The sequence below is a fragment of the Carettochelys insculpta genome, chromosome 24 (assembly GCF_033958435.1).
Source record: "Carettochelys insculpta isolate YL-2023 chromosome 24, ASM3395843v1, whole genome shotgun sequence".
In the NCBI taxonomy this organism is placed as follows: Eukaryota; Metazoa; Chordata; order Testudines; family Carettochelyidae; genus Carettochelys; species Carettochelys insculpta.
In genome coordinates this window covers 8,126,380-8,154,079 of record NC_134160.1, presented here as the reverse complement: position 1 = coordinate 8,154,079, position 27,700 = coordinate 8,126,380, and the positions used below count along the sequence as shown (strand labels likewise).

Below are 27,700 nucleotides of genomic sequence, written 5' to 3'. Positions count from 1 at the left end.
GCAGTTCTTCCTCTCTTCTGGCTTAGGAGAGACAAGAGTCCCAGCATGAATTGTCTCCTCTCCCGTGATTCAACAGGGACAAGAGTCCCAGCGGGCACTGCTTCCACTCCTCTGGTTTACCTAGCACAGCGGTTCTCAGCTTGTGCTCCATCTCCCCACTGGCTAACAGGTCCACCAGAGAATTAGACTAAAAACTGACTGAACCAATTTCATCTATCTATCGACAAGCAATTTCCAAAGGGATCCGCACCACCCTTTGACATTTTTTTAGAAGTCTATAAACAAAAAAGAGTTGAGAACCGCTGTCCTATCATGCATTGCTTCATCTCCCTCCACCTAGCAGAGGTTCTTAGCACTAAACACAATGCCTGGGCCTCATATCCTCCAATGCCATCTTTAAAATAACCTTAAACCAGAGGGCCAGTATGGTCCCTGTAGTCGACATAAACCACCAGTTTTTTTTTTTTCCATAAGAACAGAGGCATAGGAATTGAGGTTTTCCCTCTCCCTCACCCCACTCCAAAGGGTGCAGAAGGGTTGATGTTTATTTGTAGGCTCCAAGCCTTCAGCCTTCATTCACCCAAGCGGTTGCACTGACGTCCAGACTGCAGGAATTCTTGGTGACAGATTCTGTAGGAATGTAAAAAACAACAATAATCAGAAAAGGAAATCCCCTGGTTTTTTAAATCTTTGCCATTCCAGCCTTACTTAGAGATTCTGGCTAGTTATTTTTCTGAATCCATACATATTTTGATATTTCCAGTTGATGTTTTAGAAACAAAATGGTGAGTCTGAGAAGACAAGTCTTTCCAGCCAGGGTTAAGTAGTTGTGCAGTATGGCTGCCTGCTTTGACAGCTTTTTTGTATCTACACGTATCAAAGGAACACCTGCTGTGAGGATTGTGAAAGCACCAAGAGGTAGAGTATTGTGAACCGGATTAACCTTTTAATAACCACTTGGCATTTGAGAAGGTGAAAAATATGTTATTCTTTGAAACTGCAGCATCAGTGAAAGAAATTTACAGGCAGTGATACCCTGAACAGATTTTGTCCACAGCTGGTTCCAGTCATTTCAGGAGCCAGTGCAGAATTGCTCTCTTTGGGCTATTTAAGCCAGTGTGCAAAGCCAACATAAAATGATGCCACATCATAATTCCCCACTTTACAAACATGTAAGTAACTCACAGTGTAAAACAGTGGACGGTCATGCCCGATGTTTCAAAAACTTCCAAGATTTCGGTCATAGTCTGTGCATCTCTGTTCCTTCCATTCATTTAGCATTGGCTACCTCTCCCTCCACCTAGCCCCACTGCTAGTGGTTTGAGAGCGTTCTTCCCTCATTAGTTTCTCTGGAACAGACCTCCTGTGTCTCTTCCCTGGTTTGACATTCTCCCCACTTTCAAAGATCATTTGAAAACATATTTCCTCCCTTGTTAACAGCATGGCTGTGTTTAAACTAAGCCTTTTGTTTAATTTTTTTCTTTTTTACCTCACTGCTTGTTCAGCTCCACTAGAAGGAACGTTAGAGTAGACAAGACACTGGGTTATTTTACCAGAATATCAACTAGTATTACCCAGATGATACAGTGATAAAACACAACAGCTGTTGGCTTCTGACTCCTCTAGACCACCCACCTTTGCTATGAAGCTGCACTGGTGGTAGCATCTCCTGGGAGGCTCCAAGTAACCTAAATTGTCACTGTGGTCAGTAGGAGCATCTTCCAGGTGTTCAGCTCTTTGTGGGATCCATGAAATGGGCTGTTAACACACCAGACCTAAGAATGCTTCCACCAAGATCTCAATAAGGACATGTGGCAAAAATGACTAGTGGTATTGAGTAATCTCTAAAGCTCTGTATGTCTTTCATCTCAGAGATATCAAGATAATATTTTCTCAGGCCTGAAGCACTTTTAAAGTGCTGCAGCAGTATTTCTGCTTTACTTTTGAAATAAAACATGAAAATGCAAAAACAAATGCTGCCTTTTCAAACTGAGGATGGTATTAATGATAGCTTTGCATTTAAGTTGCATATTTAAAATGAAATGTGGTGCTACGGTGACATATTTTCTATATCTCCACCTTAAGGATCTTGTTTTTATTGGTGTTACCTTTTAGGTTGCAAGGTCTCCTCCATTCCTTATAAATACCTCACAAGTGTGATCCCAAACTCCGAAAAAAAAGGATTTAATTCTCAAGCAAAGAGATTTCAGTATCTCCAGGTAGGTAATAGAAATGTTTGAGATGTATGACCTTTGCTGTACATCTTCTGTTCCTTCGTGATCTTGTTTTATAACAAAGCTTGGTTGAGTTGAACTGGACGCACATCTTGTGTACATGTTTTATACAGTATTCCATGGGTTGGGCCTTGGGGAAAAAAAACACAAGGCAAGAGAGCAGTGGTATTGAAAATCAGCTAGGAAAATGTTGAGATTGTGCAACCAAAAACCTCAAGTGCTTCTGCTAATAAATATCAGAGGGGTAACCATGTTAGTCTGTATCTGCAAAAACAATGAGAGCTCCTGGGGAACCTTATAGACTAACAGATTTTTTTGGAACATAAGCTGTTGGGGGCAAAGATCCGCTTCATCAGATGCATGTAGACCACGTAATTCTCAAGCAAAGAGATTACAAACTAGACTGCATGATTCTGATTAAGTGGGTCTTTGTCCATGAAAACTTATGTTCCAAAAATGTGTTAGTCTATGGAGATGCCACAACACTTCTCATTTCTGCTAATAAAAAATTTCATGGAACTACTGTTTTAATGCTCAAAACCCCAATTCACCACTGCATTATGTTGAATAATACCAATACCACCCCACTGAATGTCAGTAGGATTTAAGTACCCAATTCCCTAAGGCTCCTTTGGAAAGCAGCTTTTGTGCTTTTTTTCCTTCCTCCTCTCTATTCCAGCCTCCATGTTCTAGATTCTAAGGGTGAAGGATATTGTATCTCATCACTAATTTTTATTGTTAATTTATAGATGCTGGAACTAAGTGTGCAAGGAATGCTGCAGCTGTCCCTCGTTTGAAATGGCTTCCATTATATACTGGGTTTCTCATTTGGTTCAACAGCTCTCAGCACTCCCACAGTGAAAACTGTTCCATATACCCTGTGTCAGTTCGTATTACAGCCTAAATGTTATTTACACCTAGGCTTTGTCTATACTAGGCATAGAAGTCGACCGCTGATATGCAATTTTAGCTATGCCAATTGCATAGGTATATAGGTAGTCTGTCTTGTCCAACGATGACATCTTGAGCTTGCACAGGCTCATTGGTTGTGGACTCACATGTGGCTGAGGAGTCCAAGCTTTGAATGGCATGGGCATTCACAGTGGGGGCAAGGGAATTGTCTTGGCTCTGTCCGTACAGCTGCTGCTGTTGCTTTCTTCCTCTCACGAGCATCAGTCAGGCATACGCGTCACTGCTCTTCAAAGTTGTCACACACCTATCATGCGAGAGCATACCAGCCTGTTCGGTCTTTTGCATGCTGCTCTAGCTGATCTGGTTTTAAACCAGCATGAGCAATGTTGGCTTTCATGCAGTCTTTATACCTCTTGCGAGGCCTATCTCAATTCTTTTTGCCCTGGGAGAGTTCACCATAGAGGAGATGCTTAGGGATTTATTGCGTAGCTAAAAATCCACTTACCAGTGGTCAACCTCCATGTCTGTCTACACGGGAGAAATTCAATAGGAGTGTTCCCCCCCGCCCCCGCCATCAACCGTCCTTAATTCTCGCCACTCACAAGTAGTTCCAGGGTCAGCTTTGACCCAGTCAAGTGCCATTTCGCACATGCACAAAAACACTCGGAAGATCAACCCTGAGTGCATCAATTTTCCATGGTAGTGTGGCTCTAGCTCTAATCCAGTATATTGATTCTAATATTGCCAGATCACCAAGACCTGCTTTCTGCTCTCATTTACACCACTGCCAATCAAGAGTGACTCCATGAATGTGAATGAAGTGGCTCCAGATGAACACAGGTCAAATGCCTGCAGAATATGACCTTGCTTCTTGGAACTCCTTTCTTTATTCCTAATCTCTCCGTGCATAAAACTTCCTCATACCAACTAATGATTGTGGTATCTACTCTTCTTTGGCCAGAAGGGGGAAGTAGAAAGATACTGTAAAACTGTCCACCAGACAGCTACACTAATTCTCTTCTCTAGCCAATACAGATAACACATCCTTTAAAGGAAAAGGGGATCCAGATTTCTTAATACTTCCTCTTTTGATCGGAGGATTTTTCCATACCTCCTGCAGAAAGTTTCCTGTTCTCCATCTGGTGACGAACACTGCTTAGCTCCCTAGAAAATTAAGTCAGTTGAGGATTTCTTTAGCTTCATGCACCTTTTTCAAGGGGGTAGATCAGAGAGTTCTATGGTATCTTCATTTTTATTCTTCTTCCGCTCCTTTTCATCTTTCCCATCTTGCTTGTATTCCCATCTCAGTGATATCAAGGGTACATTATCTCAGGCTTGAATGATAATATCATCCATAGACACTGAGGACCAAAGTTGAGGGCAAATGACCAAGCTGGGGAAGTTGCTTAACTGCCTTTTCCAGGTGCCATCTGCCTGTCTGGTCAGCTTCCAAGAGTTCCAGGTGACCTGATGCAAAGTTCTGACAGAAAGGAAAGAGGTAGAGTTTTAAGGTAGTTCCACAAACAATTCATTCTATTCTGAGAATTTCCTGCCTGAAGGATGGAGCAGCAAGTGGGCCAAACCAAGTGACACAAGACCTTAGTGCAGTTTTGATTAAGCATTATTCCTAGGGAAAGGTTGGTGTGCCTCAAATACTAACACCGCATGCAGAGCTTTTTCTTTCAAACATACCTGCTCATGCCTCCATGGATCTTCAGTACTATGTACTGTAGAGTACAGTACCACATAGCTACGGGTAGAGGGATTCACTCTCTAGTACAGATTTGATGTATATTATTGGGTGTTAAAACAAAAAGCAGACAAGTAGCACTTTAAAGACTAGCAAAATAGTTTATTAGGTGAGCTTTCGTGGGACAGACCCACTTCTTATTATTGGGTGTTGTATGCCAGATATATCTGATTAACGAATGCCATAACCTAACATCATTCTATCTCAAGAGAATATCTAAACAGCAAAAAGGACTTAATGGTATGTAATAAACTCAAGGGGTGGGGAGGTGGATTTTCAAAGGCATAAATAGCAATTAGGTGCCTAACTCCCTATGTGTCTTCCAGTCAGGAAGTGTTACTCATGTAGCAGCCAGCTGAAGCCTGGTGTGAAGTAGGGGCAATTCTGTTGAAATCAACAGAGTTGCACCATTTACACAAGTCCTCAGAACATCTAATAGCTTCTATCTACAGTCAAGTCTCAAGTTATGCAGGGTTTTCACACAAGTGGAGCAGAGATGGGAACCAGGCTTCTGCCTGGTTCCTGATTACCCCAGGATTGCAGGAGCTGGATCCTGGATCCCAGAGTGGCGGGGAGCCGTGAATCAGGGCAGCCTGGTTCCCAGGTGCCAAGCAGCAGGGACCTGGGAACCAGGCTGCCACTTGGTTCTGAGCTCCTTGCCTCTTAGTGGACCTGGAAAACTGACCAGCCATGAGCTGGTCAGTTTTCCAGGTCCCCCAAGCAGGGCAGCAGTCTGGCTTCCCTCCCCTTGCAGAGCCAGGAAACTGACCAGGGCAGCAGATTTGGTCAGTTTCCTGTCCCCAGCCAGTAGAGGGGAGCTGGAAACTAGGGGCAGACTGGCTCTGGGCTCCCCTCCACTCCTTGGAGCCAGGAAACAGACCAGTGCTCCTGCCCCGATCTGTTTCCTGGCTCTGCAAGCAGAGGGGAGCTGGGAGCCAGGCTGCCGCCTGGTTCTCAGCTCCCCACCACTCTGGGGACTGGAAAACCGCTCCTGTCAGGGGCGGCAGCCAAGAGTCAGGCTGCCGCCCCTGACAGGAGCGGTTTCCCTGCTTCTGTCAGGGATGGCAGCCTGACTCACAGCTACCACCCTGACAGCAGCAGTTTCCCACTCCTATCAGGGGCAGCAGTCATGCTAACCCGAGACACACACAACTTGTTTGCGCATCTCTCGAGGGTTTACAGTACAAAGAAAAGTATGCAGAATATTTACCTACATGGCTAGCCACACTGTAACTCCCCTGACCTTATTAGGAAGGTGAGTCTTGTGGAACTCTACATGTAGATAATAGGAACTGAAGACTCATAGCCTGATTCTGATGGGTGAATTCAGTTTTATACTGGTATATATGTATTATCATCATTATGACAGCACCAACTGAGATCAGGCTCCCACAGTGGTCGGTACTGTATGTATGCATGGTAAGAGGCAGTCCCACCTTATCTACATAGAGTGGGAGGGAAAATGGATGAACAAAGAGGTGATGTCATTTGCCCATGGTCTCACAGCAGGTCAGCAACCGAGGCAGGGGTAGAATCTGAGTCCTAGGTCAGTGCCCCAGCCACATGAACATACTATCAATCATTGAGTATCATGGGGTTACTCCAGATAAAACTGGAGTAACGTAGAGGTGAACCAGAATTTGCCTCTTGCTCTCTTGAAAGAAAATGGAGCTAATACAGCATCTCTCCACAAGGATTTGACCCATTGTTATGAGGGATTTTATGAGGTGGACACTGTCTGCTAGTAACTGGCTTGTGTCCACCAGCTCATAGCAAGCAGCTGTCATTCAAAAGCATCTTTAATTTGCTAATTTCAAGGCTTGGAATTGACCTGCTGTCCTTGTGAAGCTCTTCACAGCTAGTCCTCTGGTTGATCCTGCCACCTTAGTATCCTAGTTCCAACTTGTCCTCCTCTTATATCTCTCTCTCAATTCTTTCCTTGAAGACCGTGTACTGTGCAGGTTATCCTGACAAGTGAGGAGAGACTGTCAATTCCATTTCTAAACCAACCACAAGAGTTTAGGGTTAGGTTCCTCCTCCCCTCTGGCCAATCAGAGCTCCTAGCTCTGGCACAAGGGACCTAGAGCGGGTCCCAGGACGTGATGGCATGCTTGGTAGCACATGACAACCGAAGCGCCAGTCTGATAAAGAGGTCATCCCTTACTTGCTTGTGCCTTGTGGACATCAATGCAAATACATTCCTCCAACACCCTCTCCCACTGCCTGTGCCTCTCCCCTGTCTCTATCTGCTCACTTTGTCTCCTTTTCCCACTTCCAGCTTAGTACTTTCTTTCCTGTTGACCCAATCCTGCATGCGGGATTAGATGCCTGAGTGCAGATGTAACTCCTTGCAGATATATCTTGGGAATTGCTCCCCGAGTCCTCTCTACCAACTGCTGCCTTTCTCCTCTTCAAACCCACCGCTTGTACGTTATTCCCACACTATGTTCTCTTGTGGTATCTGTCTGAATCTGAGTGTACGCTCCTCAGGACAGGAACCGGACAGGACCGGACAGAACCTCTTTATGTGCTTGTAAAATATCATGTACTTGTCCAGTGCTCCATCCAAAATAGTTTCCACTGGTAATTGACAGAGAAGGTCACATGAGGATGATATGTTCTCAGGGGTCAGGAGTCTCAGATATTTCCATTCCTACATACCTGCTTCATCTAACATTTGCATTAACTATAGGCTACTTTTCTCTCTAGGGCTTCCTTTTAGTCCAGCGCCTCCACAAATATTCATGATGTCCCTTGAATCAGATGAAAAAAAAGTACCCAAAAGTTACTTGAGGAAAAGTGCAGCTGCTTTCGCTTCTGGATACTTGAGTAAAATAATTGTGATGCATGTGTACTTTTACTCAAGTAGTTTTCCAGAGGGGCACTGGTGACTTGGCCTTAAGTACCTCTCTCTCCTCCAAGCAGTTGGATTTCTTCCTCAAGTAACTTTTGGGATACTTTTTCCCCCACCTCCGCCTTGGATTAGAGGGAACACAGCACTTTACAGAGGGTGGTTAGCTCCTTGGAGAACCGAACCTTAAAAGCTTAAAGTGTTGTTGCACTGGAGGTTGGTTTTGGTTTATTTTGCTCTCTAAACAGAATCCCGCCCAATTCTCTCTCTGAAAAGCTCAGAGGGAGAGCTGAGTCAGGAAGGGTGAGGTAACTGCAAATAATGCGTTCCGTCCACATGCTGAATTAATTCAGTCAACTCTGACATATGAGAGAGATTTCAGATTTGCTCTGAAAACTCCCAGCCTATATAAATTGCCTTGCAGACATGAAGGCAACTTAATCTCCCATTTCATATTAATTTTTCTATGCGCTTTGAGACATGCATTAAAATAAGATCATTATTCTGAAACAATGAAAACATCTGCTCATTGCACAATGACAGTTACTGCAAAATGTGCAGGGGCCCAAGGAATGGAGTGGAAAACGATACTGAAGCTATAATAATGCTGTTATTCATGTCCAATATACACCTTCCCCTGGAATGTTCTCTTCATTTCTGGTCACCCAAACTCAAAATAAAAGCTGCAGCTCAAAGAAAGGGGGCTCAGAAATAAATGACAAATTAGTCTTGGAGACAGATTGGGGCAGTGTTCCCTGTAAGCTGTGCATTTGTGCAGCTGTGCAGAAGAAATTCAAGTGCTGCCAAGCTGGTTAGCAGAACACCCACAGCTAGGCTTTGTGTTTCTGCTGGTGGTGCACATGCTTTGGTACACAAAGTTTATTCTGCACTCTGATGGAAAAAATGTGTAACCCACACCCTTGGGGTGTGCTTCGCCTAGACCACTTAGAGGAGACTCATTCTCTCTCTTAGCTGAGAGCCAGCTCGCTTTTAGGTCCCAAGGTAGAGGCTCAAGCATTAAGCTACAGAGGTCCTGGTTTTGAGGTGTTACATCTGCACATGGAAAAGATTAGAGGGAACACGACAGGGTTGTTTAGAGGAGACAAGTAAGATTTGATCAGATAGATTTGTGTAATGCAAAAACAAAATGCACAGAGAAGGTACATTCTGAGCTCCTATTTATCCTCTCTAGTCATGTGAAAACAATGATTGCTCATTGAAATTGCAAGACATCAGATTGAAAACCGACAGAGGGAAATAAAGGGGCCCCTTGCCACCTTGCCCCAGGGCCTACAGCAGCTGTCTGCCCTACTGTGTAAGCACATCAAGAACATTCCTTTTAGGTTTTTCCTTAACTGTCCATTAAGGCATTCTTTCACATTCCCATGATGCATCTGGTACTGGCTGCAGAGAGAGATGATAATGGATGAAGAATGATTGTTGCTAAGTGTTTTATATTTCTTCATTAGAATGAAATTCCAGGCCCAGGACACTATAATGTCATTCACCAATCTGCAGAGACTAACAGCACCTCACTGTCGAAGAAAGGAACCGGCTACTTCCCTTCCATGGTAAGGAGAAGATTTTGTATTGTTTAGGGCCTGATCCATAGCCCATTGCAGCCAATTGGGCCCAGATCCTCAAAGAGATGAGTCTAACTACCATTGAAATGAATGGGAATTTAAATTGTTTCCCATTCATTTCAATAGAAGTTAGTCACCAAAACCTGTGATGATATAGGCCTAATAGATTTTCTACTGACTTCAATAATAATCGCATCTTTTTTTATCACCACTTGTGGGATAAATTCAGGTTCTCTCAACTGAGAGTCTTCATTTGGGCAGGGGGTGTAAGGTATTCAAAAGCTCTGGAGCACGGGTCAGCAACCTTCCTGAGGCGGAGTGCTGAAATTTGATCTTTTGACCTCTATGTATGGTCGGAGTGCAAGTGATACTTTTTAAAGTCACTAATAGTCCTACTTACAACAGCTTCATTGTTAAATGAAGACGCAGAGCTTTACTGTTCAGGTGGTGGTTGATAGCATCAGCTGGTCTTTTGTTAATCCACAGGAAACATGGCTTTGAGCAAGCTCCCTGCTGCATGGGGGAGGAGGGATGGGGCTGAGCTCCTGCCTTGCATGCCGACGAAAATAGTTGTGCTTGCCACTCGTGGCACTGTGCTGGGGGTTGCTGATCCTTGCTGTGGAGGATCTGGGCCTACCATACAATCATGATGGATCATCTCACAAACACCTGAGACAGATAATTACTGGACTAGGCCCTGGCAGACACTGCTCTCATTAAGGCTGAATTCCAGCTTCCATTCTAGCTTGCTTTTTTCAGTTGCTCCTATGGCTTTTAAAACAAATTCTTCCAGAGCTAAAAATTTTCTGTGCTTGCTTTCAATCCACAACTCTTCTTGTTTTCCTTTTGTGTAGAAAAGCGGAGCCGTGTTTAACTTATGGAAGTAAATTAACACGCTCCGCCGTCCTCCCCTCCTGCAACTCCCATGGGCTAACTGCAGATAGTGCACTCACTCAGCTTGAAAATGGCAAAAAATAGGGAAAGCTAAGTTAGGGCTTCTGGAAATCTCAGTTTGCTTTGCAAATCAGAAGCGGAGCTGGAAGAAAATCCACTCAGTCCCTTCAACGAGTGGAATGCTGAACGCCGATAGTTTGGCCCTGTGTGTTGGAGTTTTCAGCCCATCCCATGGGAGGATAAGCAAATGCACTGACAACGTGCGTATAGCTTCCATGCCAAACAGCTGAACATCTTCACCCAGTAACGCCAAAGGGCATTAACAGTGCGCTGCACCTCCCTGGCAAGATGAGACTCCTTTGCAGTCACAATGGAATGTCATTCCCTACCATTCCTGCAGTTTAGCTGGGTTCTGCTGTATGGAAATTACAGAGGACATTGGTGAATAGCTTGGACCCAGTCTGTGACTGCTAGGATTTTACCGATTGTTGTAACTGGGTAGGCAAGCTCCCTCCAGCAATGCTGCTCAGTGACTATTAGTTTCTTTGATTTGTCTTTCCAGGAGCCTCGTCTCCCCCGCAACAGAAAACCCGGCTACCCAGCTGCCAACGCCTACAACCTTTCAATGGCATTTCAATCCAAGCTGGATTTCAGCACAGGAAACTCCAGCATGTTTCAGCAGCCTATCACTAGGAAGAGAGAGCAAACCTCCACTCCAGCACCCAATCAATACCATGTAAGGGGCAAGACCCAGGAGGTTAAAGCTAATGTAAAATTAAGTGACATGGGTGGGTAATTATATGGTAATTATTTTACTGTGTTTGATCTTGTGTAAACCATGGCTAACCCAGTCAGGGCATACAGGGCAGAAGAGAGGGCATGGCACCTTGTGCACCTGTGGCTCCCTCCTGCCTCATTGAAGTCAGGGGGAGTTTTGTCATTGACTTCACTGGAGACAGGTCAGAACCCAATGCAAGGAACAGTCCCGCTCACTGAGGATCCAGAGCACACGGGTCACCCAAGTGTTGAAAGACCCCAGGGGACCCTTGGCGTAAAGAGCCCAGCTCTGTTGAATTCGGAAGGAGAGCTGCTGCCGATTTCAGTGCAGCCAAGATTTCGCATGTGATGTTTTAGTTCTAGTAGATGGGTGGTGCAGTGCTTGAAAGATAGAGCTGGAAGCCGGAGGCTGCATCCCCCACCAGTGTAAATCAGCATAGCTCCACTGACTTGCATGACCTATGCTAGTTTATCCCAGCTGAGGAGCTGTCCCTGAGGTTCTATTCCTGATTCTGCCAGTGACTCACTTTGTGATCTGAATAAGGCATTTTTGTGCCTCCCCATCCCATCCGTCACATGCTGACAGTAATACGTGCTTCACTGGAGTGTTGTAAGTCTTACTCCATGACTGTTTGTAAAGCGTTTTGAGATTCTTGGAAGGAAGCTGTTAAAGAAATGCAAAGTATGACAAACAGCTGCCTATCAAAATGTTACACGTATCAGTCCTGGATTTTACTGTTCCCTCAACAGTGCTTTGCCAGGGCTGATATATTTGTCAGCTGTCAGATCATTGTTACACTAACTCATTCTCTGTAATTCTTCTGCTGTAGTTCTCCGAGTATCTATCACTTAGGCCAAGAATCTCTTAGCAACACAATGCTCTTTTCACCAGGGTTTTTTCACACTGTATAACCACTTCAAGTGTGAGACACATCCAGGGGAATGTGTCTGTCTCCGCACACGCTAACACTGTACAGCAGTTTAGGACAGTGAAGGAGAAAAAAAGCAAAGGAGCTTTAGGTTGTGTAATACAAAATGTAACATTTGAATTTGGCCAGAAGAGGTAGTTAACTCTGCTATTGCTGCAAGACAAACCCGAGGACCGTTAATGACTGTAGTGAACCAGGATCATCCTGTCTTGTTGCTATTTATATTAGCAATAGTGCCTAAGGGCTCCAACAAGACTAAGTTCCTATTGTCCACACACATCATAATATGGAGTCCCTGCACCAAAGCATTTACCACCTACGTAGACAAGACAAGTGAAGTATTATGCCCAGAGCCAAAGCAGAGATAATAAGTTGCTTTCCTATGATCACACAAGAAGTCATTGTTTATGAAGGGGTCAGATTCTCAGCTGGTATAAGCCTGCATGGCTCTATTGACTTAATGTGATTTTGATGATGCAGTGCACTGTACCCTTTGAGTTAATTCTGAACCCCTGTACCAGTGGCTGCACTGTTGTGGAAAGGGCATATTTTGGAAAGACAGCCTATGAGCAAGGCACTGGACTTTGCTACCCTGCCTTCCAGCTGTACAGACTGGCCTCAGCTAGTTTCCTGTTTCAAATAATTTGTGGGTCATAATTATTTTACAGATGGGCATAATGGGTTTGTAGCATGTTATTTCTTACACTAAGAATTTGCTTCTGGGAATAACCTTCTGGATTAATTACAGTCTTGCAATTTAGTGTAAGATTGTGCTGCTTGAAAGTTAGACACAACAGGAAATAATCTATTTAAAAGAGGGTCATGCCTAATAATTTATGACCATAGGCAAAGAGACAGCTTGAGAACAAACAGTGGGCCTGATCTTTTACACATGCAAAACTCCCACTGAAGTCAACAGGCATTTTCCCCTAAAACTGCAAATCAAGCCCTTGGTGTAATCTCAGCTGAAATTAATAAGTGTTGGTAAAGCCCAGACTTGAGAGAAATTAGAGCTGAAGCAATGTCCCAAACAGTATGAAATAAGAACAGCCACATTGGACCAGACCAAACAGGGGCCACTGTCAGGTCCCCCCAAAGGAAATAAACAGAACAGGGAATCACCAAGTGATCCCTCCCCTGTTACCCATTCTCAGCTTCTGACAAACACAGTCAAGGGACGCCATCTTTGCCCATCCAGCCTAATAGCATTGATGAACCGTGAATTTTTCTAGCTCTTTTTTGAGCCCTGTTATATGGCCTTCGCATCATCCTCTGGCAAGAAGCGTCACAGGTTGCCTGTGCATTCTGTGGAAAAAGTACGTCCTTTTGTTTGTTTTATACCTACTGCCGATTAATTTCATGAGGTGATCCATAGTTCTTGGGTTATGGGAAGATGTAAATAACTCTTCTTTATTCACTTTCTCCACACCAGTCATGATTTTAACACCCTTTTTCATATCCCGCCCCCCCTTACTTGTCCCTTTTCTAACCTGATGTTTTCAGTGCCTGGGCCAAATTCAGCCTATCACAACATGCAGTGTTCCTCATCCAGTGCATTCAATGACCCAATAACACCCATGTCGGTGACAGCAGACAATTGCTAGACTTATGCATGATCGCGCACAGGGAAATAATAGACGACAAAGCACCATGTCACCTGTGGCAAACACTTTGCACACAATCTGGGGCTGACCTCTCAACCCTCAGTCACAAAGGAAGTCTGTTCAAGACCTGCAAAAGACACATGGGAGCTTAAATTCACAAGTTTGCTGGACACTAAAAAATCATGGACTGAATAGAGATGCTGGATTTACAGCTTGTTACAGCAATCAATATGCCATTAGCAATCATACCCCAGCTGCCTCCCCGTGTCCTCCCTTTCTTCCCACCCCCATGGTAAGAGCTGTGCAGACAGCTGTGTGGAGCTGAGGCAGACCCTCCCCCGCCCTAGTTGTGGGGCAGGCAAAGCAATGCCTGGCCCCTGCCCCCCAAGTGCCTCTCCCAGGGCAGGTGGAGGAGCCACACTGCAGGCCCTCTCAGCGGCCCGCCTAAACTTACTGTCAGAGCCCTGCAGATACAAAATTTGCATCCATGACTTCGCTGCAATCCATTAAAATAGTCCATGGGTATAAAACCCACTGCAGGGCTCTAGAAATGGTTGTGACATGCTGGGAGCTTGTCTTCATGGACAGCACCACAGCTGTAGCACGCCAGTGAAGACACAACTCTGCCCATAGAGTGCTTCTCCCATCAGCCTCCTTAACACACCTCCCTGAGGGATGGCCACTGTGCTCTGAGGAAGTGTTCTTCTGCGGGCAGAGTCTGTCTGGTTACACAGGAGCCGTCTTGTCCATGAGGTGGAGTCGGGGCAGAACAGGGTCAGGAAGAGGCAGGGCTTAGGATAAGGTGGAGGGGAGGGGTGGAGCCTGGGGTAGAAGAGGGATTGCCCTCGGATTCACACCCCCATAGGTATGGCCCTGGCGCTAGGTCAGTATAACAATCGGGGATGTGAGTGACATAGTTATACCAATCAAGATCTGTGTGTAGACCTGGCCTGAGTACATGAGGCAAAGCTCTGTGAAAACTCAAAAACTTCTCTAGGTCATTAATGGAGGTGGGGCCAATAGAATATAATCTCTCCCTCACCTTCTCTCTCTAATACCCTGGGACAAACATAGCTACAACATCTCTGCATAGGCCAGTGTATTTTTTTTTCCAGACTTGAAATTTGGTGGATCTCACTTTTGCAGCATTAGGCGTGTGGATTGCAGCGGATTTTCTGCTGATTTCAGCAAAGTCACAGATGCAAATTTTGTCTAATGCAATGTACTTAGAACTCATTTTCTTCGGGGGGGGGGAGGGGGAAGGGGAGAAGGCCTGGGAAAGAGAGACTGATCCAATGGAAGTTGATGGGAATTTTGCTTTTGATGCATGGAGGCTTAACGCCTAAGTGATAGACTTCAGCTCTTTAAAGAATGATTTGGGGCTAGAAGAGAAAGCTAGAGGCTACATTTCTGTCATTCTAGCCTAGCCTGAATGGCAGTTTCGACCATATGGGCATGTCTACACTGCCACTTTACTGCCCTGTAAATTTCTTGCTCACCTTCCCTTCTGCAGTACAGCAAGTTACATCACTGTAAAGCACCAGTGTAAACAGGCTTCCAGCACCGTTAGCTACTCCCCTCATGGGGATAGAGTATCTGCCATGCTGGAAGAGCTCTCTCCCACCCAGCAGGACTGAGAGCTACTGCAGGCCCTGGGCAAGGTGGGAAGGGAGCCTGGCTCTGTACCTGGATAGGGTGGGGCCAAGGTAATCTGTCCTTGGCCAGACAGTGGCTCTGGAGCCCCCTCCTTCAGAGCCACAATGGAGAGGCAGAGCAGTGCTGCTGTGGCACTTCAAAGGGGGCCCAAAGTAGCACCAGTGGTGGCCGGAGCTCCAGGCCCCTTTGAAATGCCAGGCCCTGGATCAACTGCCCCCTTTGCCTCCACCACATTGGTGGACTTGCTCCCAGTACTGTGAATGCACCGCCATCGTAAAGCTCTGCAGCAGCTGCCCTTTAAATGTGCAAGTACAGACAATGCCTTTGGTTCATATGCTGTTACAGATGCTAGCATGCAGATTACTTACCTTTTCGACACACTGGGAAACACCACTTCAGACTCCTGGCTTAGTTACTTGAACAATGCCATTCATTTCGGTGGAGTTGGTGCAGCAAAGACTGGCACAGCAAGCACACAAGTGCAGTCAAGTTTCCCTGTGGGGGCTGCAGCACCCTGTTAATAACCCTCACGACCTGGGCAGTCCAAGCCCAAGAGACAAAATGAGCACGCTTGCCTGAAAACTGGGCCCTTATACCAAACCCATTTGTAGCAGTAGTTGTTCTAATTCACAATGGAGACTGGCTCTAAATTTTGTTAGATTAGTAATTAGCCAAGAGGAAAGCCAAGTCAGAGGAATTCATGGCTATTTCATTTTGTACAGGTCTCTCTAGATTTCTGCAAGCAAAGCAGCAACGTATGTGCCAGGGCAGTATTTGTGTCCAAAACTGCAAGAGGATTAGACATAGACAAAACAGAAAAATTGCCTTCTCCATGTAAGTGAGCTCTTGTGATGGGAAGAAAGGTACCACTTGTGAGGCTGATTTTACCAGGTTCTCACCACCAATATTCCCTCTAATCTTTTCCTTCCATGTGCAGAATAATTTTGTGCATGTGCAAACAAGCACCACCCAGAGAAACAAAGACCCTAGCTGTGGGCACTCTGCTGGGCAGCATTTGAATCTCCCCCTGAGTGGCTCCACAAGTGCTCAGCTTGCACGGAACTCTGCTCACTAACCTCATGAGTATCTGGGCACTCAGTATAGCACAGAGGTTGCTCAACACATTCCAGATTTGGGTCCCTTATGACATTTTGCATGGTCAGCCTCACTTCTGGACCCCAGCCCTTTGTTCTGCTTACTGTCCCACAGGTAGCTCACGCTCTGCATGGTCTAGCTGCTGTTTGCCCCTATGTCCAGGGACTGGGGTAAGTGCTCCCTGCTTACCTGGACATCCAAACACTCCATGAATGAACTCTCCACCCCCCTCAGTCTCTAGCAATACTGATGTTCTTTCTCTCCCCTCCCACACTTTCCTCCCCTTCTTGGGGGGGGGGGGGGAGGGGCGGCTTTTAAACAGTCCGGTGGCAGTCTCAGGTGAGCTCAGCTGGCCCTAATTGATTGATAGCATCCCCTCCTCTACTGCTTCCACAGGTCAGCTGCTCCTCTTTGCCCTGACTTAGCCCTCTGTTAATTTAGCCAGGCCGCTTACTTCCCTTCTCAGCTAGCCCTCTGGCCTGACCCTGTCAGAGTAGGCGAAGGGACATTACTGGGTGTCACTTCCAAGTTCTGTTGGATGGGCTCCTGGGAATTAATGCTGAAGCCCCCATCCAGAGACAGTCACACTCCTGGTAGATCTACGGGACTCGGGGGAATTGTTACAACATACTCAGGCTCCCTCCAGCTGCCTGAGCCTCAGAGAGTGGTGTGACATAGCTTGCCATAATACACCTCATCTGGGGTGCTGCCAAAGAAGGACATTTCTTCCTGGCCCTACTGCTTCATGAAGTCTGTACCCTGAAGCATGAGGATGGCTGGCTCTAGTCATTTTACATTAGGTCGTGTAACTGCAGTTGATGTTCACAGTCAGCACCTAATGGCTTTTTGCAGTTGCCAGTTTGCCTGCCTGGACTTCCCACCGGGATGCTCCTGTGTTCAGGACTCAGTGGCAGAGTAGTCCCTCATCTTCTGTGCCCTAGCAATAAGCTGCTCCAGGAAGCAATTTTTATTCTCTCATGAAATGCTTTACTCCCCAAACACTCAGTTAAGCTGTTTCCTTCTACGTGCGGGATTCCTGCTGACTCATGCCTGCCCTAGTGCAATCATTGAGGCACTGTTTGGTTTTTACATACCTTTTCTTGCATCTTATTAGGCCATTACAGAATTAACGACTCCCTCATCAAGAAGTCACCCAGGATTCTAGTGTCTTGCTTCAGATCAAGTACTCATCGGGAAACAAAGGTGACCACCATAAGCCCAGGGCCTGCAGCCTATCAGCTAAACAAACCCACAAAAGCTGCAAAGACAACTCGTCCCGCGTGAGTTGGAACCTGTGCGCTGTCTCACTATCAGTTATTGCTTTGCTAATGCATCAGGGTACAGGCAGATCCAGGCACTACAGCAGAAGAGCACAAACCTCGCACCTGCAAAGATCTTCCACTGTATCACATTCAAGCCCATACTCAGTTGCTTCTGTTGCCTTTGGTTTATAGCCATGGTGGCCAATCAGTTCTGAAGCAGTAGCCGCTATAGTGAGACACCATCTCTATAGCGGCCATGGCTACAGCAAACTGGCCACGTTATTCTGAACATATATTTATTATTCAAGACAACTAGCCACACTCAACTGACCAAACAGCCACAGGGAGTTAGTGGCTAGGCAGGGTTCAGCAGCTTTTCTGAGGCAGAATGCTGAAATTTGACCTGTGTGTACAGTCCGAGTGCAAGTGATACTTTTTAAAGTTATTAACAGTCCTGCTTACAACAGCTTCATTAACAAATAAACTAAGATGCGGAGCTTCACCATTTAGGTGGTGGTTGAATGTAAATATGTGGAGATACACATCTCATAGAACTGGAAGGGACCTTGGGAAGTCATCAAGTCCAGTCCCCTGCCCTCTTGGTGGGGCCAAGCACCATCCTTTTTTTTTTTAAATCTATTTGCCCCAGATCCCTAAATGGCCCCCTCTTGGACTGAATTCACAACCCTGGGTTTAGCAGGCCAATGCTCAAGGCACTGAGCCATCCCTCCCATTAGCATTAGCTGGTCTTTTGTTAATCCACTGGTGGCATGGCTTGAGCAAGCTCCCAGCTGCATGGGGGAGGAGAAGTGGGGCTGAGCTCTGACCTCGCATGCCAATGAATAGTCTCACGTGCCACTCTTGGCACCTGTGCTAGGGGTTGCTGACCCCTGGGCTAGTGTGTTGGACACCATGGGTTTATAGGATGGGGCAAAACTTAGCTCCCTTGGGAAGTAGGAACATCAGGATGTTTTGCCTGAAACAGCAGATGGGGTGATAACAGTGAAAAGCAAAGTACACTAACTCTAACCAAATACCCCACAACCAGTTATACTGTAGGTATGATATATGACCCGCATTTTACAGATGGGAAAACCAAGACATGCATGACCCAGTGAAAGAACAGAAATAGACTCCAGATCTCCCAATTCCCAGTCAGAGGCTTTAACCATGAGACCCTGTTTCTTGTCCCCTAGTATAACCAGTGCATGATCTCACTCTGAGATTATGCATTGTGGGTAAAGAACCACACCTTGGGATTGTGAAGTATGATTGAGAAGGGGAATCACACCCATCTCAATGACTGTCAGGTGAACCTTGCACAGCTCCAAGAGTCAGTTCTGTTTGGATGAAGCTTAGAGGCTTCTCTGAACTTCACTGAGGCAGGTCTACACTACCCTGGAGGAGTGACCCACTCAGGGTCGATTTTTCAGGGTTTGATTTTGCATGTCTAGTGTGGACATGTGAAATCAACTTCTTAGGGGTCGCAGTTGACCTCTCTACTCCTTGCAAGATGTGACTAATACGGGAGGTCAACTGGAAAAACTCTCCCATTGACCTTCCCCGGTATAGATGGCCAAGTTAGCCAAGCTCAGATACATCAATTTTAGCAACACAATTGCTCTAGCTAGAATTGTATATCTGCGGTCGACTTTCTTAGCCTAGTGTAGACATAGCCTGAGTCTGCAAACCTGAGGTGGACAAGAGGCCCTCCTGCAAGCTTTCAAACACTCATACCGAATAGAGGTAGGAAGAAGAAGGCCCTTTCTTTCCCTTTTGGCATCATTCTGGCCAGGCAGATAAATCCGCCTATCAGCAGGTTATTCAAGTAGATTTATTTTGATCACCACCCTGTGACAGCAACATTGGCTTGCCTGAGATAAGATTAAGATCAACTATAAATTCTTGACCAGGGAAAGGTATGAGGAGTATAGGGGCAAGTGCGCAGCACTCGGCACATAGGCGGATATATCTCACAACTGAGGTTGTGTGAAAGTAGTGGAACGCTGTAGGGCCGTGATGAGCAACCAAGACTAGTGAGTGGGTCTCATGGGCGGCCCTCTTTTATTTCAGTGGGCAGCTACATCGTCACCACCAACACAGTCCCCTGGCTAAAGTGGCTTTGCTGATTGTGGTTGTGCACCCGTAGTAGCTGCAGAGGTAGTGTACGGCTCTCATGATCAGCACACCTCACTTTACGTGCATGGCACTTTAGTAATAACAGTGAGGACAAAAAAATAGAGAAGACAGCAGAATCTGGCAACCCTGTGTGTGGGCAACATTGAACCAACATCTTGCAGGCCACCTAATGAAGCTGGCCCTCGAGCCGCAGGTTGCCTACCACTGCTGCAGGGAGAGAGAAGTAATGCCAGAAAGCACGATGAACATATAGGGCTGGGGGAAAGGTACCTTAACTTCATCATGCAGTGACATTATTGGCAAATATCAGAAGGACCAGTGGCCATGTGCCAAAATTAGGCTCCATGAATACAACACACCCTGGTGCAATGGGTACAGTGTGTATAGCGACCCACATCCGTTCAAAGCAAGCTGTGTCCACACTACAGGGTGTAGCTACACCTGAGCATGAGAGGGGCTGGTGTGGGACGGGCAGTGGGGAAAGGTGCCAGCATCAGGGAGGCTGCAGTGTAGACAGGGAGGCATGATGTGGATGAATAGCGAGCCAGGTAGGGTGTGTGCTTGAGTACTTAACCACACCCTTCAGGTCTGTCTTTATGCAGTGAAGTCATGCCTCGTGGGCTCCCCGGCTGTGTTAGGACCTACTGATGCATGTTCTGGGGATGCTGTTGAGAAAACAAGGGGTACCCTGTAGAAGCCAATCCTGCTCCCATTTAAGTCATTGATTTATGAATATGAGGCCACGTGCTCAGCTGGAAAAAAATGGCACAGCTCCATTGACTTCCGTGGAACTGCCCTGACTTATACCTGCTGAGCATCTGGCCCTAGCGCTAGGTGGCAGCAGGGTTGGGCCCATCATCAAGTTAATATGTTTGGTAATGAAGTTAAGAGGCTTGCTACATGGCTGTCTATATGTACCCAGCTTTGCAAAGCACGTGATCCAAGACGCTCCAGACAGCTCTTTTCTCGGTCATTCTCTAAAGTGTTTAGCTTTGAAGGTGCCTAGGGGATTTGAACTCCCAGCTACTATTGAGTTTCAAGGAAATGTCAGCACCTAATACCATTAGGCACCATTGAACATCAGCGCTTTTACTCTCAACCCCCTCTCTCAGTTTAGAGTGTATCTCAATTCTCTTTTCTTCCAACAGGCAAAAGCAAAACTTGAATTTCTCTGTCCCAGCCATCCCGCCTCCTAAAAACCCACCATTGCCTGGGCCAGGGCAGTATGAAATAGTGGACTATGAAGGCCCACCAAAGCATTACATCTCTAGTGCTGTATTTGTTTCAAATACGGGCCGGTGGACAGGGGACGCATCTCAGCAAGGGATACCCGGGCCAGGTAAGAATAAAAATATCGCTACAAGCTTTGTATTTACATATCACTGAAGAGCTCAGGCCACTTTCAGTAGCTGACTAAGCAGCATTGTCCACTTTTTTACAGTTAGGGAAATAGAGGCACAGAAAGGTTATGGGTCAGATGTACAATGTTATCTAGGCACCTTAAGACGTGGACAGGAGTCTTAGTAGATTTGCCAAAGTGCCTACTTGGGAGCTATTGTTAAATCCCACTAAGCACCTATCTGAACCCTTAGGCAGCTAAACACTTTTGCAAACATGAGGCTAAATGGCTTGTCCAAGGTTTCACGGAAATTCGCTGTCAGAGCTGGGAATGGTACTTAAGTCGCCTGATTCCAAGCCCTGCATTCAGAACACTGTACCATTTGTTTAAAATCTTTTGAGAACAGCATGAACGTTTGCACAGTGTTTGCCATGCTGGTATTGCCAACTCTCAGTATGTTTGACAAACAACTTGGGGAGTTATGTTGTGTTTGGAAAGCTCCCATTCAACTCCCATTGTTAAAACCGAAGTTTTGCCTGTGCTGTCTTAATGCCACGTGTGGGTGGCGAGGGTGCAATGGTTAGAGAAGAAGAAAACTGACTCATGAAAAAAGCCGAGTGTTTGCACAGCCAAAGTGGAAAGCAACATTACAGGTTATCATGGCCCTGAGTCTCCTGTGCCTTACGCCACTTTGACACAGGTCTAACACTGGTGTAACTCCACACATTCAAAGGCAGTTGCTCCTGATTTACATCAGCACATGTGGGAGTTGAAGCAGGTCCCATAACTGTACCCAGGAAATGCCTGAAAAGGTGGCGGAAGGGACGTACTGAGGGAAACTAATGGATTAGATGTACTAAGATTTCCATAAGTAGAATTTGCCTTGTTCTGATTACCTACCACTGCACACACAGAGGGGGAGATTTTTGTAGCTTTTCCTTCCACTTCTGGTCCCATTGAAGCCAAAGGGCCTTCTCACCTCACTATCTGCTCAGTGATATTAGGCAGTGGCTTTCAACCTGTGTGCCGTGGCACACTGGTGTGCCATGAGAAGTGTGCAAGTGTGCAGTGAAACTCTGACACTTTCTGCTCAGCAGATCTCTTTGCAGAGCCCCTGCAGGGGGAAACTAACGAACCCGTGCCAACTGGGGCTCAGGCAGCAAGGCTCCCTGCTCCCTGCTGTGCCAAGTGAGGAGGGAGGCAGTTTAAAGACCATGTACCAGCTCCAACAGGCTGGTGGGGAGGGGCAACATTTATGAGTAATTGATTCAGATGAAACAAGTGGGTGTGCCGTGGAGTTGTTTGTCTCATTGAAGTGCCACGTTACTAAAAAAGTTGGGAACCACTGATATAAGGGATCCAGATCAGTCCCTTATGATGTTAAGATTCTTAAAATGTAAGGGACAAACTAAGGACCAGATTCTGTCACCATTGCTGGATGTTGAGCAGTTCCTCACTCAGCAAGTATCAAGTGTGTGCGGAGTAGGGAGTTACTGAGAGTGAGTAAGGCAGGTGGAATCTGTCCCTGACTGCCCTTTGGGTGATTAATAATTGCCATGAGTAACATTATTTCCCTATTGTGAGTAAGTTAGGCGTATTTGAGGAAGTAAACAATACAAGAAATACGACCCTAAGTCCCTGTGACAGATTAATGCCTGGTTTGGAAAGCAGACAAAAGCAATTTTGCTATTATTTACAGTATATGATTTTAGTGAGCTGTAGAATTTGTCCTATTGGCAGTGCTGGTGAATGTCATACCAGGTTAAAATGGTGCCGTCCTTTCCCCCATGTGGGCTTAAGGCAGGAGAACCAGCGGGACAAATTTTACTAGAGCAGTTTCTCAATTTTATTTGGCCACGGAACACTTTTAAACTTGAAAGAATTTTGTGGAACCCCATTCCCAGGCTTGAACCACTCTACCTGCCCCCTATCCCCCAGCTTAATCCCTCTCAGCCCCAAACCGGCTCCCAGGACTAACCCGTCTGTGGCAATGGCTGGGGAGCCTACGCTGGGCAGCCATATGTGCCCAGGGGAATGAAGGCTGGAGTGAAGGTGTTCTGCAGGTGGGGGTGAGCTGAGCCACGCCCACCAGAGGAGTGTGGCCACTCAGGCAGCGAGGCGAGTGCGGGGTTCTCTGCAGCTCCCTGTCCTGCCGTCGCTGAAATAATGGAACTAAATTCAGTTGGTTTAACGGACGGATCCCTCCTGCTGCCCTGCTGGCTGTTAAACCAATTAAGTTTAGATCTACTGTTTCAGCAGCGGCCGGGAGAGAGCCGCAGAGGAGTCGGCTATTGAAATGGAATTTTCTCCTGGAACCCTTGTATCCACTTCGCAGAACCGCAGGGCTCCACAGAACACCATTTGGGAAACACTGTACTAGAGGATTGCACGACAACCATCAGCCATATTACATCTCAAAGACTGAGCATGCCCAGTAAGCAGGCGAAAATGCTGAGGATCCCTAACTACAAGCCTGCTTATTAGATGTTGGGCCAGATCCTCAGCTGGTATGAACTGATGCACCTGAATTGAGGCAAATTAGGAGGAGCATTGCCAGCAGATTTAGGCAAGTGATTATTTCCCTTTATCTGACACTGGTGAGGCCACATTTGGAATATTAGGTCCAATTTTGACCCCCTTCCCCGCATTACAAAAAGGATGAGGATGCATTGGAGCGGGTCCAGCAGAGGGCAACAGAAGTGATTTGGGGGCTGGAGCACATGACCTACGAGGAGAGGCTGAGGGATTTGGGTTTATTTAGTCTACAGAAGAGAATAGTGAGGGAGGGATTTGACAGCAGCCTTCAACTACCGGAAGGGGAATTACAAAGAGGACAGAGAGAGGCTGTTCTCAGTGGTGACAGATGACAGAATGAGGTGCAATGATCCCAAGTTGTAGTGGGAGAGGCTAGGTTGAATATGAGGAAAAACTATTTCACCAGGAAAGTGGTGAAGCACTGGAATAGGTTTCCTAGAGATGTGGTGGAATGTTCATCCCTGGAGGCTTTTGAGTCCAAGCTTGACAAAGCCCTGACTGAGATGACTTAGTTGGGATTGGTCCTTCTTGAGCCAGGGTTGGACATGATGACCTCCTGAGGTCTTTTCCAGCCTCATGATTCTATGATTCTATTCTATGATTCAAATGAAACTCTGCCATTGTACACCAGCCAGGGATCCAGCCCAGAGTCTTTCCAGACTGTTAAAAATGAATTCAAGATGCAGCAGAGGAAGTAGGGATAGAAGTGCTTTGAACAGAAGGCAGTAAAAGTGTCTAAAGTTTTCCTGTCCCATAGAATAAAATTGAAAAATCATGCACATGCATCGTTAACTTGTAAAACATCAGGACATGTCCTATAATCACAGACCCAGCTGCCAGCATCCTTTCTGGCATTAGAAAATATCAGAAATCCCATTCTTTTTACCTTCTACCTCCAACTTTGCATATGAGAAAGAAACTTCCACTGGAGCAAAGCTCCCTGCTGTGAAATCTTTATGCAGCATTACCCCACATGCACTATTCATAATGTAATGCCAAATGGCACAGTATGGTATGACTTGCATGCCGTCCAGATATACTGTGCTGTGTGTGTATTTGGTAGGGAGAAAGGACATCAAAATAACAACCACCTAAATGCAGGACAATTTAATTAATAGGCTTATATTATTGCGGTAGCCATGTCAAAGGAGGTTTGGGTGACAAATACTTGATGGCTGGTTTTTAGGATGCCCGATATTTAATAATATGTCCAAGGGTTCAGGTTAATCATTTAACAAGCACCTATAAAGAGACAATCAGTCAATCCCAAATACAATCAAGGTGATCGTTGGATCATATTCAAGATTAAAGGAAAGTCCAAATGAAGGATCAGTGCCAGCCTTTGGAACTAGAATGCCGTGTCATAGCTCATACCCTTCTCTAATGACAGTGAATGTTAATGACAACATTAATGAAAGTGTGGTTTATCAACAGCATATGCAGGCATACTATCACAAAGGTCCAGGAGGCTAAGGTGGCTCGGAACTCACATGTTGTTGTCATACAAGTTTGAGTTGATATGCAAGGTGGATATAAGGGCTTGTCTATACTACGTGGAAGTCAATCCAGTGAGGGTCAATTTTCTGCGGTTTGATTTTGTGCGCCTGGTAGAGACACACAAAATCAAGCTATCTGGGATCGGCAGTCAACCCCTGTACTCCTCAATATCATGAGGCATACGGGAAGTTAATGGGAGAGTTTCTCCCATTGACCTGCCTGTGTGAAAATGGCCAGGTAAGTTGATTGCAGATAAGTTGATTCTAGCTACGCAATTGCTGTAGCTAGACTTGCCTATCTACGATTGGCTTACCTGCCTAGTGTAGACCTGCCCCAAGTCTTTCTGCCTTCACTAAACTTTTCAACACTGTGCTCCGCACCATTGGCTATTTTCACTAAGGAGTTTCTGTGCCCCCCCATTTCCGTAGCATCTGAGCACCTCACAGCCTTTTATGTATTTATCTTCACATAGTGCTGTGGGGTAGGGAAGTGCTGTTATTCTGCTTGTAGAGAGCAAAACAAAGGCAGAGAGAGATTAGCCTTATATCCTTAAAGGTTGGTTGATTTCAGTAGAAGTTAGGCACCTACATACTAACCTGGCCCTAAGTGATTTGACCAAACTCATACAAGAAGTCTGTGGCAGAGCGTGGAATTTCACCTTGGTCTCCCAAAACCAGACTAGCATTCCCTGCTCTCATCTTCTTGACTCATATTGAATATGTCCTTATGCCTCATGTAGTACCATTGACTTCAGTGGCAGAAATAGGTACCTACTTAGCATGAATAAAGGTATAGGAATCTGCATGTTATGTGCCCCCCTCCGCCCGTCCTCCAGCAAAAGACACCATAGTTCTTATATTTGTCACTAATCTGAAACTTGCATTTAGCTCCTTTATGTATCTTTCTCATTCTAGGTACTTATCTTCCAGAAGCACCAGGGAAGAAGTCCTTTATCTACAACATCGATAACAAGTGGATTCCAGTACTGTAGGCATCAGACCCTGCACATTTTGGAGAAATTCTGCCCAAGACTGACTCCTTTCTACACCAGCAGAGCATCCGCTCACACGTGAACAAGCTCTAGCATCCCCAGCACCCGCGTTTTAACTGGCCTTACAGTCTGGCATCCGACACTGGTATTTTGCACATATTGCAAACTCAGAGGCGATCATTTGCCCTGAGATCTCCCAATTAAGCTGTCATTGAACAATTCATGCAAGTATTACTTGATTCTTTTTTACCCTTATGTAATTAGGGGGAATTTATCTTTGGTGCTGATAAATTCTGGTCATCTCTCGGCCAATCACGTACAACACCATATACCCGCGGTAAGCGAGAGCTTGCTTTTTATCTCTTGGTGGAGCTGTGCCTCTCCTGACCCTCTGTTTAGACCTCCAGCTTTTAGAAGATGTGCATGCTGCTGGCTTAGGTGCACCCTCTCCGTCTAACCACAAAATAAATCTCTGTATGGCTGAGTCATGGCAGTAATACAAATAAATAATTATTATGAATAATACTAGCCTGTGTGGCGCAGTCTCGACTACTCACCAACCAAAGGAGGTGTGACTAGGAGAAGTTGTCTAGTACTGAGTATCTGACTGCAGAGACTTGGAAATGCACCTGTCTAGCTTCACCGGTGCCTCCCCTCACTTGCACAGCTGTATCGTGGAATCATAGCAACACTAGACCTGCAAGGGACCTTCAGAGGTCATTGAGTCCAGTCGTCCGCCTTCACAGCAGGACCAAGCTCCATCCAGACCACCCCTGATAGCTGTCTATCTAACTTGCCCTTGAATATCTCCAGTGAGCTCCACTGTAAATCAGGAAACACTCCTCTCAAGTCAATGAAGCCATGTAAATTAACATCCACTCAGAGACTGGCCCCCAGAGGGCACCCTTAGATACCCATTTTGCACTGATGTAAATGAATGCATGTTTGGTTGCACACTGGCAAATCAGCCCCACACAATATGCTACCCTGCCCGTGTGTCGTGTAAATAGCTGCACAGCAAAGCCCGGGGCAGTCTGGGATTTTAGGAGCTCACATTTCCCATATCAATCAACTTAATTTCATAGAATCATAGAATCCTAAGGCTGGAAGGGACCTGAGGAGGTCATCGAGTCCAGCGCCTGCCCATACAAAGCAACTCACAGGGACTTGACATTGCATGGGGAAGGTGGGGAAGGCAGATAGAAGATATGTGAAACTGAAATAATTAGATTCAAGGGAAAGCAATGAAAGTTACAACACCCTCACTGGCACTTTCTTCAGAGAAACCATCCAGTGGGGGCTGAGCATGTTCCTAGCACATGGTGCGGGTTGCGAGACTGGGGAGGTCAGGGCTGGGAGGACAATACGGAAGGACATTTTCATTTCTACGGTGTTCCTGCTCTGATGACTTCAGTGGGACATGCACAGTCAGGTCCAGGCATGGTTGTGATCCACATGCAGTATTGATGCCACAAGCTTTCAAAATGTACACGCGGCAGCAGGTGCTTTTCTTCTGATCCAGCAGTGAGGAGAAGTCAAATACCCCGGACTAATTTTTTTCCAAGTTGGTACAAACCAGCCATTATCTAGACCTAGCTGAATTGCACTTCAGCAGGAGCTTCTCCCATTTGTCAGCATGAACTCCTTGCAAG

General features: G+C 46.0%; 1 protein-coding gene across 1 annotated transcript; it reads left to right on the top strand.

The window, feature by feature from the left end:
* The first annotated feature begins 836 nt into the window (after positions 1-836).
* On the top strand, positions 837-26,048 carry STPG1 (sperm tail PG-rich repeat containing 1). The gene is made up of 8 exons (XM_074976240.1): positions 837-918; positions 2,116-2,219; positions 9,217-9,318; positions 10,787-10,960; positions 15,913-16,024; positions 17,400-17,565; positions 20,835-21,025; positions 25,972-26,048. The coding sequence occupies exons 1-8, from the start codon at positions 837-839 to the stop codon at positions 26,046-26,048; spliced, it is 1,008 nt and encodes a 335-aa protein (XP_074832341.1).
* The last annotated feature ends 1,652 nt before the right edge of the window (positions 26,049-27,700 follow it).

What these genes read in the sequence shown, in the direction of transcription:
- STPG1 (XM_074976240.1), top strand. Translation starts at nt 837, where the DNA reads ATGGCTGCCTGCTTTGACAGCTTTTTTGTATCTACACGTATCAAAGGA. An exon ending in GATTGTGAAAGCACCAAGAG is followed by an intron (nt 919 to 2,115) that starts GTAGAGTATTGT and finishes GTTACCTTTTAG; the next exon opens with GTTGCAAGGTCTCCTCCATT. An exon ending in CAGCACCCAATCAATACCAT is followed by an intron (nt 10,961 to 15,912) that starts GTAAGGGGCAAG and finishes CATTTTGTACAG; the next exon opens with GTCTCTCTAGATTTCTGCAA.